At 43.9% G+C, this 18191-nt stretch overlaps 1 protein-coding gene across 1 annotated transcript in view; it reads right to left on the bottom strand.

The window, feature by feature from the left end:
* Positions 1 to 467: 467 nt before the first annotated feature.
* Positions 468 to 18191, bottom strand: part of larp6a (La ribonucleoprotein 6, translational regulator a) — a 35921-nt gene continuing 18197 nt past the window's right edge. The window contains exons 2-3 of the mRNA XM_061964583.1: positions 15176 to 15368; positions 468 to 2238 (exon numbers count right to left, since the gene is read on the bottom strand). Coding sequence (XP_061820567.1) covers positions 1141 to 2238; positions 15176 to 15368 — 1291 coding nt within the window. The 3' untranslated portion in view covers positions 468 to 1140. The remainder of the gene's footprint in view (positions 2239 to 15175; positions 15369 to 18191) is intronic.

The raw sequence follows: 18191 nt of genomic DNA, 5'->3' as shown, positions 1-18191 counted from the left end.
ATTTTACGGTAAAAAAAGTCAGTCGGCGGAATTTTAACCGTAAAATCTATTGTCAATTTTACAGTCTACAATTTGATTTGTTTTGAAATCATAAGTCAAGTAGATATTAAAGTACAGTATTTATCTTTATATTGGAATACATATTTTGATATTTGAATTTTAAATGATATGTAACTGCATGCAGTACATGATTTTTAATGTCAAAAGTTAAAGAAAAGATTAAGCATTTTATTAACTCATATTATTTCCAGGCTTTCGCAGGCCACATAAAATAATGTGGTGGGCCAAATTTGAGTTTGGCACCTGTGCCTTCAAGCCTCTGTAGTTTGATCACATGACTCCAGTACAGCGTCACTACTTGTCCTCATTTTTACACATTTTGGGTCAAAACCCGCATATAATAAACCTACTAGAATCAGCAGTGCAGTGGAAGCGGTCTTCTGGGATTGAAAAAAACCGAACCAAGGTGTGGTATTAGTTCTTTATTTGTACAACTGGTCTTGCACTGTACAAACACCCCCAGCTCAGGTGTACCGAGCATCTCTTCTTGCCTGACCTCACTCCTCACAGGACGGGAAACAAAGTTTAAAAAAATAAATAAAAACAGCTACCTGCTGAACAAAGGAGACCTTTCCTTACCAAAAAAAGTGCCAGGAAATTAAAATAAAGATTAAAAAGAAATGAAATGTCCATGGTGGTTTAAATAGCATGTAAAAGTGGAACACACAGAAAAGGCATATGGTGATTTTCCATCAGCTCCATGTGCCTTCGCCACGCAGGTCATTACACCGGAGAGGCGTTACGGGACGGAACACTTCATCTAAAAAGAACAAAAAGGTCGGCCCCCATAAAAGAAACAAAACTCCTTCAACAGCCACAAAGTGACAATTTTGGATGGAAGTCTTCCCGATAGCGTGTAGGAAGTCCGATGACTTTTAAATCCACTCAAATGTCCATTAGCGGAGTACTAATGTAACCATGACAACTCAAGTTCGTATAAAAATAGAACAGACTCAACAAAAATAATCTCCAGTCTCAAATGAGGGACAGCTAGGGGCCCAAAGGACAGCTCAGGTTCCCAAGGGAGGAGTACGAGTGAGAGGCTTTTTTTTTTTTTTTTTTTCTTCCTTCTTGCACGTGTCAAGTCTGAGTGGCGGCACTCTTCCCCCGCGCCCCCAGTGCCACACAGTGAAAGCCACGGGTGCCGTCGGGGCCGCGCGGCAGCCTCATGACGCCCAGCGGGAGCCCGTCGGCGGTCTGGATCCTCCTGCCCATCATGGGGCTCCCCACGGGGCTGCTCTCCTGCGACGCCACCTGCTTGCGCCGCTGCACCCACGGGCTCCCGGACGGAGTCATGCTGCTGTCCGAGGAGTAGTCGGCCCAGCGGCGCCCGGGCTCCGGACTCAGCCGGCCCTCGCTGGCCAGGGGGGATTTGTTGGAGTGGGGGGACTTGCGTTGCGGACAGGGGCTGGCGCGGGGGCTGGACCACGGGCTGTTGCGGGGCGACAGGTGATTGTTCTGGAAGGCCGCCCCGGCAGCGGTGGGGCTGAGCTTGTTGCAGGACTGCGACTTCCTGGCCAGGCGGGGCGACGTGGGGGTGCTCTCCGTGTCCGAGGAGCTGCAGGCCGAGTCGTCGCCGTGGTACTGGAGCTCCCGGACGCGGCTGTTGAGCGAGCGGCTTTTGCGCATCCCCGTGGTCGGCGCCCCGTCCTCCCGGGGCCGCTCCTTCTGCATTTTCTTCTTCGGGGGTTTGGTTCCGATCAGGACCACCTTCAAGCCCAGCGCGCCGTCCTCGCTTCCCACCGCTTCATTGGCTTTAACCGCCGCTTCCACCTCCTCGAACTCCACGATGGCGCACTCCTCCGCGCTGAGCTGAGAGTAGCGAGTGCTCAGCCTCTTCAGGTCGGCCGGCAGGTCCTTCCCGGGCTTCAGGACTCGGACCGACGCGATGGTGCCGTACGTGCCGAAGGCTTTGAGCAGCAGCTTCATCAGCTGCTCCTGCTGCGTGGCCCCGGCCTCGCCGCCGCCGTTCTCCTTGACGCCGGCCGTGATCTCGGCCAGCTCGGGCCAGCGCTGCAGCTCACTCAGCAGCAGCATGCGACTGGGCAGCGACTCGCTGGCGAACACCGGCACGGCCAACTTGCGCCGCACCTTGCGACCCTCCTCGTTCAGCTCCAGGACCTTCGAGTTTCTCAGGGCGAAGGCGGTCGTTCTCCAGTCACGGGTCAAGTGTTTCACCTGGAAAAAAGACACAAATTAGTCTCCCTTCTTGGATAATTCCATCCATCCATCCATCTTCTTCCGCTTATCCGAGGTCGGGTCGCGGGGGCAGCAGCCTAAGCAGGGAAGCCCAGACTTCCCTCTCCCCAGCCACTTCGTCCAGCTCCTCCCGGGGGATCCCGAGGCGTTCCCAGGCCAGCCGGGAGACATAGTCTTCCCAGCGTGTCCTGGGTCTTCCCCGTGGCCTCCTACCGGTCGGACGTGCTCGAAACACCTCCCTAGGGAGGCGTTTGGGTGGCATCCTGACCAGATGCCCGAACCACCTCATCTGGCTCCTCTCCATGTGGAGGAGCAGCGGCTTTACTTTGAGCTCCCCCCGAATGGCAGAGCTTCTCACCCTATCTCTAAGGGAGAGCCCCGCCACCCGGCGGAGGAAACTCATTTCGGCCGCTTGTACCCGTGATCTTGTCCTTTCGGTCATAACCCAAAGCTCATGACCATAGGTGAGGATGGGAACGTAGATCGACCGGTAAATTGAGAGCTTTGCCTTCCGGCTCAGCTCCTTCTTCACCACAACGGATCGATACAGCGTCCGCATTACTGAAGACGCCGCACCGATCCGCCTGTCGATCTCACCATCCACTCTTCCCTCACTCGTGAACAAGACTCCGAGGTACTTGAACTCCTCCACTTGGGGCAAGATCTCCTCTCCACCCTTTTCCGGGCGAGAACCAAATTAGTCTCCCTTCTTGGATAATTCTGTGCATGAAAACACCACATTAGGAACCTGAAGCCATGATCGTGTAATTCAGTCTTTTTCAACCACTGTGCCGCGTGAGATACAGTCTGGTGTGCCGTGGGAGATTATCTAATTCAGTGGTTCTTAACCTTGTTGGAGGTACTGAACCCCACCAGTTTCATACGGGCTTTCACCGAACCCTTCTTTAGTGAAAAATATATATATATTTTCTTAATTTAATCTTAATGTATAAATATTAATCATGAAATTATATAATTTTAAAGAAATACTAATAAAGTTATATTTACAAACAGAAAGTTACAGGAATGTACACATGATCCCATGTTTACATCTCATTGTGCCAAATGTGAATGTTTTAGTGGGAACTATATGTGATATCGGAAAGAGTACAAATTATGTCCAAAGCAGGACCCCCACCCAGACATACAATACTAGTACACAGCTCATGAAAAACAATATGTTGTGTTACTGTCATTGTAAGTGGGCCAAAACACTTATTTTACAACATAATCCCATGGAAATTACTGCGGTCATTTGATTATAATAATAAAACATTTAACTTGGTTTGGGACAGGCTGGTGTGGCCACAGTGTGCACATCTAAGTTAAAGTACTAATGATTGTCACACACTAGGTGTGGTGAAATTTGTCCAATGCATTTGTGAGGGGAGCAGTGGGCAGTGGTGCCGCGCCCGGGAATAATTTTTGGTGATTTAACCCCCAATTCCAAGCCTTGATGCTGAGTGCCAAGCAGGGAGGTAATGGGTCCCATTTTTATAGTCTTTGGTATGACTCGGCCGGGGTTTGAACTCACAACCTACAGATCTCAGGGCGGACACTCTAACCACTTAGCCACTGAGTAGGTCTCAAGGAGTTTTTGCGTTTGCTCACGCTTATGGAAAATTAGAGTGAACATTGTTTGGGGGTATCTATAATACATTTACACTTTGAGCCGGGTGTGTCCTGACCTCCGCCGAACCCCTACGGTTCCATCGAACCCAGGTTAAGAACCACTGATCTAATTTCACCTATTTGGGGTAAAAAAAATATTTTTTGCAAACCAGTAATTATAGTCTGCAAATGATGTGTTGTTGTTGAGTGTCGGTGCTGTCTAGAGCTCGGCAGAGTAACCGTGTAACACTTTTCCATATCAGTAGATAGCTAATTGCTTTGTAGATGTCGGAAACAGCGGGAGGCAGTGTGCAGGTAAAAAGATGTCCAATGCTTAAACCAAAAATAAACAAAAGGTGAGTGCACCTAAAAAGGCATTGAAGCTTAGGGAAGGCTATACAGAACGAAACTAAAACTGAAATGGCTACAAAGTAAACAAAAACAGAATGCTGGACGACAGCAAAGACTTACTGTGGAGCAAAGACGGCGTCCACAAAGTACATCAATTTATGCTAGTATATATTTATACCATGAATTGATTAACGTGCACCCTGACTTTAACAAGTTGAAAAAAGTATTCGGGTGTTACCATTTAGTGGTTAATTGTACGGAATATGTACTGTACTGTGCAATCTACTCATAAAAGTCCCAATCAATCCAAACATGACATGACAATCAACAATGTCCCCACAAAGGATAAAAACAACTGAAATATTCTTGATCGCTAAAACAAAGTAGATGCGGGAAATATCGCTCAAAGGAAGACATGAAACTGCTACAGGAAAATACCAAAAAAAAGAGAAAAAGAAGACAAGAAGTAAAACACTACACACAGGAAAACAGCAAAAAACTCCAAATAAGTCAGGGCGTGATGTGACAGGTGGTGACAGTACACCTACTTTGAGACAAGAGCTATAGTGATGCGTGCTTGGTTATGGTTTAAAGTCAAATCCAACAATTGCGACAACGACTTTTTACTGTCAACTAAGTTCGTTTTTTAATGATTTCTGCCGGTGGTGTGCCTCCAAATATGTTAAACGCAAAAAATGTGCCGTGGCTCAAAAAAGGTTGAAAAACACTGCTGTAACTTGTGGGTTCTGCAGTTTATTTTTTACAAAGCTCCTAGCACACTTACCACCTCGGCAAAATACGACCAACATTAAAACACGGTAGCATAGTAAGCCCAAGTATTCATAAAAAACAAGGCAGAGGTTTTACTTATGTAACATTAGACAATTTGAACAGTAACACTGGATATAGGAAAATAAAACACATTAATCAAGTGATTCTTTGGCGTACCACTAGATCAGGCCTGGGCAATTATTTTGACTCAGGGGCCACATTTAGAGAAAAAAATGTGTCTGGGGGCTGAGATATATATATATATATATATATATATATATATATATATATATATATACACACATACATGTATATATACACACATATATATATATACACACATATATATACATATACATACATATATACATATATATATACATACATATATATATATACACATATATACATATATATATACACATATATATATACATACATATATACATACAAATATATACATATACATGCATATATATATATATACACAAATATATACATATACATATATATATATATTATATACATATACATTATATATATTATATATATATACATATATATTATATATATACATATATATTATATAATATACATACACATATATAATATACATACACATATACATACATACACATATATAATATACATACACATACACATACATACACATACAGGTAAAAGCCAGTAAATTAGAATATTTTGAAAAACTTGATTTATTTCAGTAATTGCATTCAAAAGGTGTAACTTGTACATTATATTTATTCATTGCACACAGACTGATGCATTCAAATGTTTATTTCATTTAATTTTGATGATTTGAAGTGGCAACAAATGAAAATCCAAAATTCCGTGTGTCACAAAATTAGAATATTACTTAAGGCTAATACAAAAAAGGGATTTTTAGAAATGTTGGCCAACTGAAAAGTATGAAAATGAAAAATATGAGCATGTACAATACTCAATACTTGGTTGGAGCTCCTTTTGCCTCAATTACTGCGTTAATGCGGCGTGGCATGGAGTCGATGAGTTTCTGGCACTGCTCAGGTGTTATGAGAGCCCAGGTTGCTCTGATAGTGGCCTTCAACTCTTCTGCGTTTTTGGGTCTGGCATTCTGCATCTTCCTTTTCACAATACCCCACAGATTTTCTATGGGGCTAAGGTCAGGGGAGTTGGCGGGCCAATTTAGAACAGAAATACCATGGTCCGTAAACCAGGCACGGGTAGATTTTGCGCTGTGTGCAGGCGCCAAGTCCTGTTGGAACTTGAAATCTCCATCTCCATAGAGCAGGTCAGCAGCAGGAAGCATGAAGTGCTCTAAAACTTGCTGATAGACGGCTGCGTTGACCCTGGATCTCAGGAAACAGAGTGGACCGACACCAGCAGATGACATGGCACCCAAAACCATCACTGATGGTGGAAACTTTACACTAGACTTCAGGCAACGTGGATCCTGTGCCTCTCCTGTCTTCCTCCAGACTCTGGGACCTCGATTTCCAAAGGAAATGCAAAATTTGCTTTCGTCAGAAAACATGACTTTGGACCACTCAGCAGCAGTCCAGCTCTTTTTTTCCTTAGCCCAGGTGAGACGCTTTTCGCGCTGTTTCTTGGTCAACAGTGGCTTGACACGAGGTATGCGGCAGTTGAAACCCATGTCTTTCAAGCATCTCTTGGTGGTGGATCTTGAAGCACTGACTCCAGCAGCTGTCCACTCCTTCTGAATCTCCCCCACATTTTTGAATGGTTTTTTTTTCACAATCTTGACCAGGGCGCGGTGATCCCTATCGCTTGTACACTTTTTCTGACCACAGTTTTTCCTTCCCTTTGCCTCTCCATTAATGTGTTTGGACACAGAGCTCTGAGAACAGCCAGCCTCTTCAGCAATAACCTTTTGTGTCTTTCCCTCCTTGTGCAATGTGTCGATGGTTGCCTTTTGGACAGCTGTCAAATCTGAAGTCTTCCCCAAGTTTGTGTAGGCTTCAGAACTGGACTGAGAGACCATTTAAAGCCCTTTTCAGGTGTTTTGAGTTAATCAGCTGATTAGTTTGTGGCACCAAGTGTCTTCAAAATTTAACCCTTACACAATATTCTAATTTTGTGACACACGGAATTTTGGATTTTCATTTGTTGCCACTTCAAATCATCAAAATTAAATGAAATAAACATTTGAATGCATCAGTCTGTGTGCAATGAATAAATATAATGTACAAGTTACACCTTTTGAATGCAATTACTGAAATAAATCAAGTTTTTCAAAATATTCTAATTTACTGGCTTTTACCTGTATATATGCACGCACACACACATATATAAGCTGTGACAATCTGCTGTACAATGTGTGTGTGTTTGGGTCCTATTTTTAAGAACACTAATACAAAAACTCACAATTAGGGATGTCCGATAATGGCTTTTTGCCGATATCCCGATATTGTCCAACTCTTTAATTACCGATATCGATATCAACCGATACTGATATATACAGTCGTGGAATTAACACATTATGCCTAATTTGGACAACCAGGTATGGTAAAGATAAGGTCCTTTTTTTTAAAAATTAATAAAATAAAATAAATACATTAAAAACATTTTCTTTAATAAAAAAGAAAGTAAAACAATATATAAACACTCGTAATTAATGAAAATTAGTCAAATTAACTGTTTAAGTTTAGTACTATTAGTGGACCAGCAGCACGCACAATCATGTGTGCTTACGGACTGTATCCCTTGCAGACTGTATTGATATATATTGATATATAATGTAGGAACCACAATATTAATAATAGAAAGAAACAACCCTTTTGTGTGAATGAGTGTAAATGGGGGAGGGAGGTTTTTTGGGTTGGTGCACTAATTGTAAGTGTATCTTGTGTTTTTTATGTTGATTTAATAAAAAAACAAACCAAAAAAAAACCCGATACCGATAAAAACGATGCAGATAATTTCCGATTACATTTTAAAGCATTTATCGGATTGAATGCTAAAAACGTTATGACAGACCGTCTTGGGAAACGGAATGGAATTTTAAATTTTCTACTGAATAAGACACCCAGAATGTACATGAACATAAAGAATGTGGGATTTACGATATTAACTATGAACGATAAAACACTGAATATTGACAACATATGAACGTCACTCTTTTACTTCTCACACCCCCTCTCCATCCACGATGGCGAAATATGAATGCGAAGGGTAAAAAAAAAACCCACCTACCATCTGATATATTATCACTTTTCTTGTAGAACTTTGTTGTAAAAATCTCCTTCCGCATCTGTCCCTGACACCCACATTTCATACCACTCTAGAAACACTCTGTGGAAACGCTCCCCACCCACACTGCTTGGTGCCTCGTCTGAGCTGCTGTGACTTAGATTACCATAGTAACTAATAGATTACCATAGTAACTAATTAGATTACCATAGTAACTAATTCGATTACCATAGTAACTAGTATATCATGCAAAAGCGCAGATTCTAACCATTGAAATACTTTGTATAGTCCAAGACTTCCGGTCTTTTGAAAACATCACTGCACATCATAATGGCAGCTACACTTTCCATCTTAAAGATCTAAAAAATATTTGGGAATGTCCGGCGGGCCAGATTGAAAAGCTTAACGGGCCGCATGTGGCCCCCGGGTTTTAAATTGCCCAGGTCTGCACTAGATGGAGCCTTGTACCACGGTTTGAAACTCACTGCTATTCCGCGTTTTTAGTGCCAACTCCAATACTAAAACGTGTGTCGCTGTTACAAATGTAACGATATGAACGTTTCCTTTCACGGTATTGTTAAATGTACTCATAAAGTACTCCTACACACAACCAAGTTGTATCTAAAATACCAACACAATATACTTTCCTGGCAGAAATAAAATATTGTTCTGGCTACTTAAATGTATTTAAATATTAGTGGGGTCAAAAAATAGATTTTTGAATATATCACAATTCTTATTTGTAATGATTCTTAATCCATCCATCTTCTTCCACTTATCCGAAGTCGGGTCGCGGGGGCAGCAGCCTAAGCAGAGAAGCCCAGACTTCCCTCTCCTGAGGGATACCGAGGCGTTCCCAGGGCAGCCGGGAGACATAGTCTTCCCAACGTGCCCTGGGTCTTCCCCGTGGCCTCCTACTGGTCGGACGTGCCCGAAACATCTCCCAGATGCCCGAACCACCTCATATGGCTCCTCTCCATGTGGAGGAGCAGCTGCTTTACTTTGAGCTCCCCCCGGATGGCAGAGCTTCTAACCCTATCTCTAAGGGAGAGCCCCGCCACCCGGCGGAGGAAAGTCATTTCGGCCGCTTGTACCCGTGATCTTGTCCTTTCGGTCATAACCCAAAGCTCATGACCATAGGTGAGGATGGGAACGTAGATCGACCGGTAAATTGAGACCTTTGCCTTCCGGCTCAGCTTCTTCACCACAACTGATCGATACAGCGTCCGCATTACTGAAGACGCCGCACCGATCCGCCTGTCGATCTCACCATCCACTCTTCCCTCACTCATGAATAAGACTGAGATACTTGAACTCCTCCACTTGGGGCAAGATCTCCTCCCTAACCCGGAGACGGCACTCCACCCTTTTACGAGCGAGAACCATAGACTCGGACTTGGAGGTGCTGATTCCCATCCCAGTCGCTTCACACTCTGCTGCGAACCGATCCAGTGAGAGCTGAAGATCCTGGCCAGATGAAGTCATCAGGACCACATCATCTGCAAAAAGCCACCAAACCAGATCCCCTCAACGCCTTGACTGCGCCTAGAAATTCTGTCTATTAAAGTTATGAACAGCCACCGCTGCTGCTCACTGCTCGCCTCACCTCCCAGGGGTTGGAACTAGGGGATGGGTCAAATGCAGAGGGTAATTTCCCCACACCTACTGTGTGTGTGACAATCAGTGGTACTTTAACTTTTAACTTTATAATCTAGATGTAACTTACCAACTAAGAGGCAATGCAGCAGCTCACCTACTCAATGTAGCAGTATAAGCTAGATAGCTCTCTGATCACAGATTGTCTGCATAAGAGCTTGTAATAACATATTGCTAATACCGGGTTAATGTTCAGATCACAAAATGTAAATTAAGTATTGTTGGCAGTTTTTGGATGTTTTTTTAAGGGCTTTACAGGCGTACTCCTATTAGCTTCAGTTGTTAGCCACCTTGTACTTGCCGTATTTAACGACTTAGGATGCTTGAAAAACAAAAACGTGTTCTTGTCTTACATAAGGGTTGGGAATGATTGGCAAAAATCCCACCAAAGAGCATTTCCCCTTTAAGGGATTGCAATCGGCTTGAGTCGTTCACACTTTTTTCCATCCAAACTCTGAACAAGACCCTTCTTCAAAGTCAGAATCATGGAAATGATTGCTGCAAATGGCACTCTTCTCGCTTGGTCAGTCCCAGTTTGTGCCAGTCAATTTAAGTGGAGAGCTTCCTCATTATCTTATCATTTGAAAATGGATGCAGGCTGACCCCTTCTTTAGTTGTATCGCTACAATCTGCAACAACGCATCTGACAGACATATTTGATCATTTCTTCAAATTCTGCATGATAACATGATACAAGGTGAAGGATGCTACCAAAATGCAACACGGAATGACACAGTAGGTCCTTCATACCGACAGCCATCAGACTCCATCCATCCATCTTCTTCCGCTTATCCGAGGTCGGGTCGCGGGGCAACAGCCTAAGTAGGTAAGCCCAGACTTCCCTCTCCCCAGCCACTTCGTCCAACTCCTCCCGGGGGATCCCGAGGCGTTCCCAGGCCAGCCGGGAGAGATAGTCTTCCCAGCGTGTCCTGGGTCTTCCCCGTGGCCTCCTACCTGTCGGACGTGCCCGAAACACCTTCCTAGGGAGACGTTCGGGTGGCATCCTGACCAGATGCCCGAACCACCTCATCTGGCTCCTCTCCATGTGGAGGAGCAGCGGCTTTACTTTGAGCTCCCCCCGGATGACAGAGCTTCTCACCCTATCTGTAAGGGAGAGCCCCGCCACCCGGCGGAGGAAACTCATTTCGGCCGCTTGTACCCGTGATCTTGTCCTTTCGGTCATGACCCAAAGCTCATGACCATAGGTGAGGATGGGAACGTCGATCGACCTGTAAATCGAGAGCTTTGCCTTCCGGCTCAGCTTCTTCTTCTTCACCACAACTGATCGATACAGCGTCCGCATTACTGAAGACGCCGCACCGATCCGCCTGTCGATCTCACCATCCACTCTTCCCCCACTCGTGAACAAGACTCCGAGGTACTTGAACTCCTCCACTTGGGGCAAGATCTCCTTCCAACCCGGAGATGGCACTCCACCCTTTTCCGGGCGAGACCATGGATTCGGACTTGGAGGTGCTGATTCTCATCCCAGTCGCTTCACACTCGGCTGCGAACCGATCCAGTGAGAGCTGAAGATCCTGGCCAGATGAAGCCATCAGGACCACATCATCTGCAAAAAGCAGAGACCCAATCCTGCAGCCACCAAACCAGATCCCCTCAACGCCTTGACTGCGCCTAGAAAATCTGTCCATAAAAGTTATGAACAGAATCGGTGACAAAGGGCAGCCTTGGCGGAGTCCAACCCTCACTGGAAACAGGTCCGACTTACTGCCGGCAATGCGGACCAAGCTCTGACACTGATCATACAGGGAGCGAACTGCCACAATAAGACAGTCCGTTACCCCATACTCTCTGAGCACTCCCCACAGGACTTCCCGGGGTACACGGTCGAATGCCTTCTCCAAGTCCACAAAGCACACGTAGACTGGTTGGGCAAACTCCCATGCACCCTCAAGGACCCTGCCGAGAGCATAGAGCTGGTCCACAGTTCCACGACCAGGACGAAAACCACACTGTTCCTCCTGAATCCGAGGTTCAGCTATCCGGCGTAGCCTCCTCTCCAGTACACCTGAATAGACCTTACCGGGAAGGCTGAGCCTTCAGCCATCAGACTGTATAATGCATATGTTCCTTCTTGACTGCACTTAAATGTAGAATATATGTATAATATATTTATATTGAATAATGCTGTATAGTATTTATTGTCTATTGTGAGCGAACTGTGCTGCTGAATTTCCCCCAGGGATCAATAAAGTACTTTCTATTCTATTCTAAAACACAAACTATGCAACAAGAAATTGCCTCCAGTCTTCTGCTGACATTTGAGCTAGAAATTGGCGTTCCAAAACGTGCTAAAACTTGTTAGAAAAGTGTCCATTGTTGAACTGCGAGCATCACCTTGGGGGCCGCACAAAAAAATTCTCAGCTGTGGTCCGTTTGGGCCGCAGTAGTACTCAGATGTAATACACTTTTCCGCCACTTGTGGCAGTAATGCCAATATCAAACCAAAGACGTCTGCCGCAAAAGTCATAGTGAAGGTCCTAAAGCGCAACAATTATGACTACAGTGGTGCAGCTGTATTTTCATTTGTAATTAAATGTATATTTAGGAATCATATTCATTATTGATTTAGTTTATTTCAGCACAATGTCATTTAATGTATATATTTTTTTCTTCAATTATGAGTCCCTTCATATGCCTGACCTACGCCTAAAGCAGGGATCAGCAACCCGCTGCCCTCGAGCAGAGTGTGGCTCTTTAGCGCCGCCCTAGTGGCTCCTTGGAGCATTTTTAAAAAAGGATTGAAACTGGAATAAGACGGGGGGAAAATATAAACAAACGCAACAGTTTGTTTACATGTAAAATCTTTTTGTCCACCAAAAGTTTTATACTGTGCGTGAATGCACAACAGGTGATCTTTGTTGAGGTTATTGACTTGTTGGAGTGCTACTCAGACATATTTGGTCAGTGCATGACTGCAAGCTAATCAATGCTAACATGCTATTTAGGCTAGCTGTATGTACATATTGCATCATTATGCCTCATATATAGGTACTGTATATTTAAGATCATTTAATATCCTCTACTTTTATCCTCTTTGTATACAACCTAGTTGTGCATGTCTCATGACACATTATATGTATGTAATATAGGCTGCATTTCAGATAGTTGTTTGTGTGCCATGTTGTTCCAGACCACAGCAAACATTACCTAGTTTGCCAAAGATTGTAATAAATCTATTAAAAAAAAACATCTATACCTTTGGCCATTATAAGCCAGTAATTTCCAGGAGTTCTCACCTTCTGAGTAAACTCTGATTTACTAATGTTGTAAAAATGTGTAGATTAAATATTAAATTTCATCATTCCTGTCAACGAAGATTTGCTTCAGCCTGCGGCAGTCATTTTGATAGTAGGCTATTATAGCTAATATAGACACATCATGTGTTGCCTTCATTGTAAAACTTATATACGGCTTTTAATTTTTGGTGGCTCCAGACAGATTTGTTTTTTGTATTTTTGGCCCAATATGGCTCTTTCAATGTTTTGGGTTGCCGACCCCTGGCCTAAGGTTAAGGTATAATATTTGTGATTAAAGGGGAACATTATCACAATTTCAGAAGGGTTAAAACCATTAAAAATCAGTTCCCAGTGGCTTATTTTATTTTTCGAAGTTTTTTTCAAAATTTTACCCATCATGCAATATCCCTAAAAAAAGCTTCAAAGTGCCTGATTTTAACCATCGTTATATACACCCGTCCATTTTCCTGTGACGTCACATAGTGATGCCAACACAAACAAACATGGCGGATAGAACAGCAAGATATAGCGACATTAGCTCGGATTCAGACTCGGATTTCAGCGGCTTAAGTGATTCAACAGATTACGCATGTATTGAAACGGATGGTTGTAGTGTGGAGGCAGGTAGCGAAAACCAAATTGAAGAAGAAACTGAAGCTATTGAGCCATATCGGTTTGAACCGTATGCAAGCGAAAACGACACGACAGCCAGCGACACGGGAGAAAGCGAGGACGAATTCGGCGATCGCCTTCTAACCAACGATTGGTATGTGTTTGTTTGGCATTAAAGGAAACTAACAACTATGAACTAGGTTTACAGCATATGAAATACATTTGGCAACAACATGCACTTTGAGAGTGCAGACAGCCCATTTCAGGCGCGCTAAGAACATATATTTTTCCACGATTTCAGCACTCAGGTTAACCATACCTAAATAGACACCAAATACTGCATTACACAAGACTACCCGAATGTACTCGAATGATTGAAAAAAATACATGTTTTTAATCTAAATTATTGGTAAACACAGTTTATGTATAATAATTTACGTAAAACCGCGAGTAATGAATAAAGTTTTCATCAATTAATATATTCCGTAGACATACCCTCATCCGCTCTCTTTTCCTGAAAGCTGATCTGTCCAGTTTTGGAGTTGATTTGAGTGTCGCAGGATATCCACACATTCTTGCCATCTCTGTCGTAGCATAGCTTTCGTCGGTAAAGTGTGCGGAACAAACGACTGACCATTTCGTCGGCTTTCCCCACAGCCTCGTATTTTGAACAAATTTCGTCCAATTTCTTGCCACTTTCGCATCTTTGGGCCACTGGTGCAACTTGAATCCGTCCCTGTTCGTGTTGTTACACCCTCCGACAACACACCGACGAAAGTGAGAAAATGGCGGATTGCTTCCCGATGTGACGTCATCGCTCCGAGAGCGAATAATAGAAAGGCGTTTAATTCGCCAAAATTCACCCATTTAGAGTTCGGAAATCGTTTAAAAAAAAAAATGGTCTTTTTTCTGCAACATCAAGGTATATATTGACGCTTACATAGGTCTGGTGATAATGTTCCCCTTTAACACTTGCTTTCATATCATTTGACATGGTTGTAAACTAAGTAGGTTATGTCATAATTGTTGAACACAAATAAAATCAAGATGACTAATTCAGTGTTAATATTTGACTGGGCCCCTCTGTAGTGGAAACGTTGGACCCTGAGGTCGAAAAGGTTAGAATCTCTGTTAGGAAACAAGCCTTCAACACAATTTTACCTGGAGACATCTTTTTTAAGACCACAACCATGAAATAGGTGCCAATTAGTCACCATTAGCGTGAAAAATGTATGCTTCCATCAGAAAGAGCAATGTTTTGTCCGGTGAGTCGACATTGCTGTTTGACAATTCAAAGCTCGTTTTTTGCGGGTCATTAGTGAGCCATTTAGCATGGCCGTGAACAACGAGCGCAATTTGCAGTCAGACGGGACGGCGAGCAAGTCAAATCACAACCTATTGTGCCGCGCGCCGGCCCAGGTCGGACAATTTGCAGCCATGGTTACCTTTTTGAAGGAGGTCAGCAACTTGACGCTCACAAAGCCCAGTTTGTTGCGTCGGACGTGCTTGAGCAGGAAGGCGTCGTGCTCGAGGTTTTCGTCCGACAGGTAGTACTCGATCTGGGTCACCAGCTTCTGGATGAGCTCCGTGTCCGGGGGCTGCCAGCTCTCCTCCTCGCCTCCGCTGGTGCCGGCGCCGCTGTATGAACAAAAGAAAAGTATTAACACTAAATAGAGCTGTGAATCTTTGGTAAACCACACGATTCAATTCTTGAGGGTAAAGATTCGGTTCAGAATTGACTCGATTCAAAATCAATACTTTATAAAACAATTTTTATTAACATTGGGTGCCAGTTCTATGATTAACTACATTCCTCCATAAAATAGATAAACAGTTCTGATAAAATTCTATATTATAAAAAAAAAATTAAAAATGTTTTGGTTTAATAAAATTCTACCCAAACATTAAAGTCAAATACAAATAAGGCAACAAGAAAAGTATCCAACACTTTGCTTTTGTAAAATAAATCTGAATATCAAATGTGGGTATTTACGTCCACAACATGATTTTCCTGAGTGGCTGGACAGGACAGATTAAAAAAATAAAAATATATATGTAAATATACACACCATACTTGCCAACCTTGAGACCTCCAATTTCGGGAGGTGGGGGGTGGGTGGGGGCATGGTTAAGAGGGGAGGAGTATATTTACAGCTAGAATTCACCAAGTCAAGTATTTCATATATATATATATATATATATATATATATGCCCGCGACCCCGAAGAGAATAAGCGGTAGAAAATGGATGGATGGATATATATAAGAAATAATTGACTTTCAGTGAATTCTAGCTATATATATATATATATATATATATATATATATGTATATATATATATATATATATATATATATATATATATATATATATATATATATATATATATATATATATATATATATATATAAGAAATACTTGAATTTCAGTGTTCATTTATTTACACATATACACACACATAACACTCATCTACTCATTGTTGAGTTAAGGGTTGAATTGTCCATCCTTGTTCTATTCTCTGTCACTATCTTTCTAACCATGCTGAACACCCTCTCTGATTATGCGTTGCTGTGTGGCACGCACAAAAGTGCTTTCATCAAATGCACCAGATGGCAGTATTGTCCCGTTTAAGAGTGTCACAACATTGCTGTTTACGGCAAACGGACTGCTTTACTGTAGACATTCTTTATATTGTGGGAAAGCGGACTCAGGTCCGCATGGAGCTGGAGGGGGCGTGGCCTCCAGCTCCGCCTGAATTTCGGGAGATTTTCGGGAGAAAATTTGTCCCGGGAGGTTTTCGGGAGAGGCGCTGAATTTCGGGAGTCTCCCGGAAAATCCGGGAGGGTTGGCAAGTATGATACACACATACAGTACAGGCCAAAAGTTCTGACACCTCATTCAATGAGTTCTCTTTATTTTTATGACTCTCTGGAGCTATGCCGCGTGCCGTCCTGCTTTAAGACCTCCACCATTGTCCCTGTCCCCAAGAAAGCACGGATCACAGGACTTAATGACTACAGGCCGATTGCACGGACGTCTGTGGTCATGAAGTCCTTTGAGCGCTTGGTCCTGTCCCACCTCAAGGATATCACCGCCCCCCTCCAGGACCCACTGCAGTTCGCCTACAGAGCCAACAGGTCTGTGGATGATGCAGTGAACCTGGCCCTCCACTTCATACTGGAGCATCTGGACTCCCCAGGAACCTACGCTAGGATCCTGTTTGTGGACTTCAGCTCTGCCTTCAACACCATCCTCTCTGGACTGCTACGAGACAAGCGCTACCAGCTCAGCGTGCCCGACTCCCTCTGCAGTTGGATCAATGACTTGCTGACGGACCGAAGACAGCACGTGCGGCTGGGGAGGATTGTCTCGGACAGTCGAACCACGAACACTGGTACTCTTCAGGGCTGTGTACTCTCCCCCTGGCTCTTCTCCCTGTACACAAACTGCTGCACCTGCAGTCACCAGTCCGTAAAACTGCTCAAGTTTGCGGATGACACTACCCTCATCGGGCTCACCTCGGATGGCGATGAGTCCGCCTACAGGAGAGAGGTGGACCGGCTGGCGTCCTGGTGCAGCCACAACAACCTGGAGCTGAACGCCCAGAAAACAGTGGAGATGATCATGCACTTCAGGAAAGTCACAGCCCCACCATCCCCCCTCACCCTGATTGACTCTCCCACCCCCGTCTCCATTGTGGACTCCTTCTGTTTTTTGGGCACCACCATCACCCAGGACCTCAAGTGGGAGTCGACCATCAGCTCCGTCATCAAGAAGGCCCAGCAGAGGATGTACTTCCTGCGGCAGCTGAGGAAACTTAAGGTGCCGACCGAGATGCTGGTGCAGTTTTACTCAGCCATCATCGAGTCCATCATGACCTCCTCCATCACCGTGTGGTTCCTCGGCGCCACAGTCCAGGATAAGCATCGCCTGCAGCGCATTGTACGTGCTGCTGAGAAGGTGATTGGCTGCAAGCTCCCATCCCTCCAGAACCTGTTCTCCTCCAGGACCAGGAGGCGTGTGGGTCGGATCACAGCTGACTCTTCTCACCCTGGACACACACTATTCTCCCCTCTCCCCTCAGGCAGGAGACTACGGTCCATCCAGACCCACACCTCCCGCCACCTGAATAGTTTTTTCCACTTGGCCATCAGGCACATGAACAATAACTCCTAACAGTAGCTCCTTGAATTCCTTCTAAGTCTATAACAAGATCTGATAGCTCAGTTACAGCTCTTGTTATTACCAAATCTGTGTTATATGTGTTTTATGTTGCACCAAGAAAAATTCCTAGTTTGTGAACCCGTTCTTAAACAATGGCAATAAAACGATTCTGATTCTATTTACATTGTAGATTGTCACTGAAGGTATCAAAACTATGAATGTGGAGGCTATACCATGTGGAGTTATGTACTTTACAAAAAAGGTGAAATAACTGAAAACATGTTTTATATTCCAGTT

The sequence above is a fragment of the Nerophis lumbriciformis genome, linkage group LG06 (genome assembly GCF_033978685.3).
Source record: "Nerophis lumbriciformis linkage group LG06, RoL_Nlum_v2.1, whole genome shotgun sequence".
In the NCBI taxonomy this organism is placed as follows: Eukaryota; Metazoa; Chordata; class Actinopteri; order Syngnathiformes; family Syngnathidae; genus Nerophis; species Nerophis lumbriciformis.
This window is presented reverse-complemented; position numbering and strand designations above follow the sequence as displayed.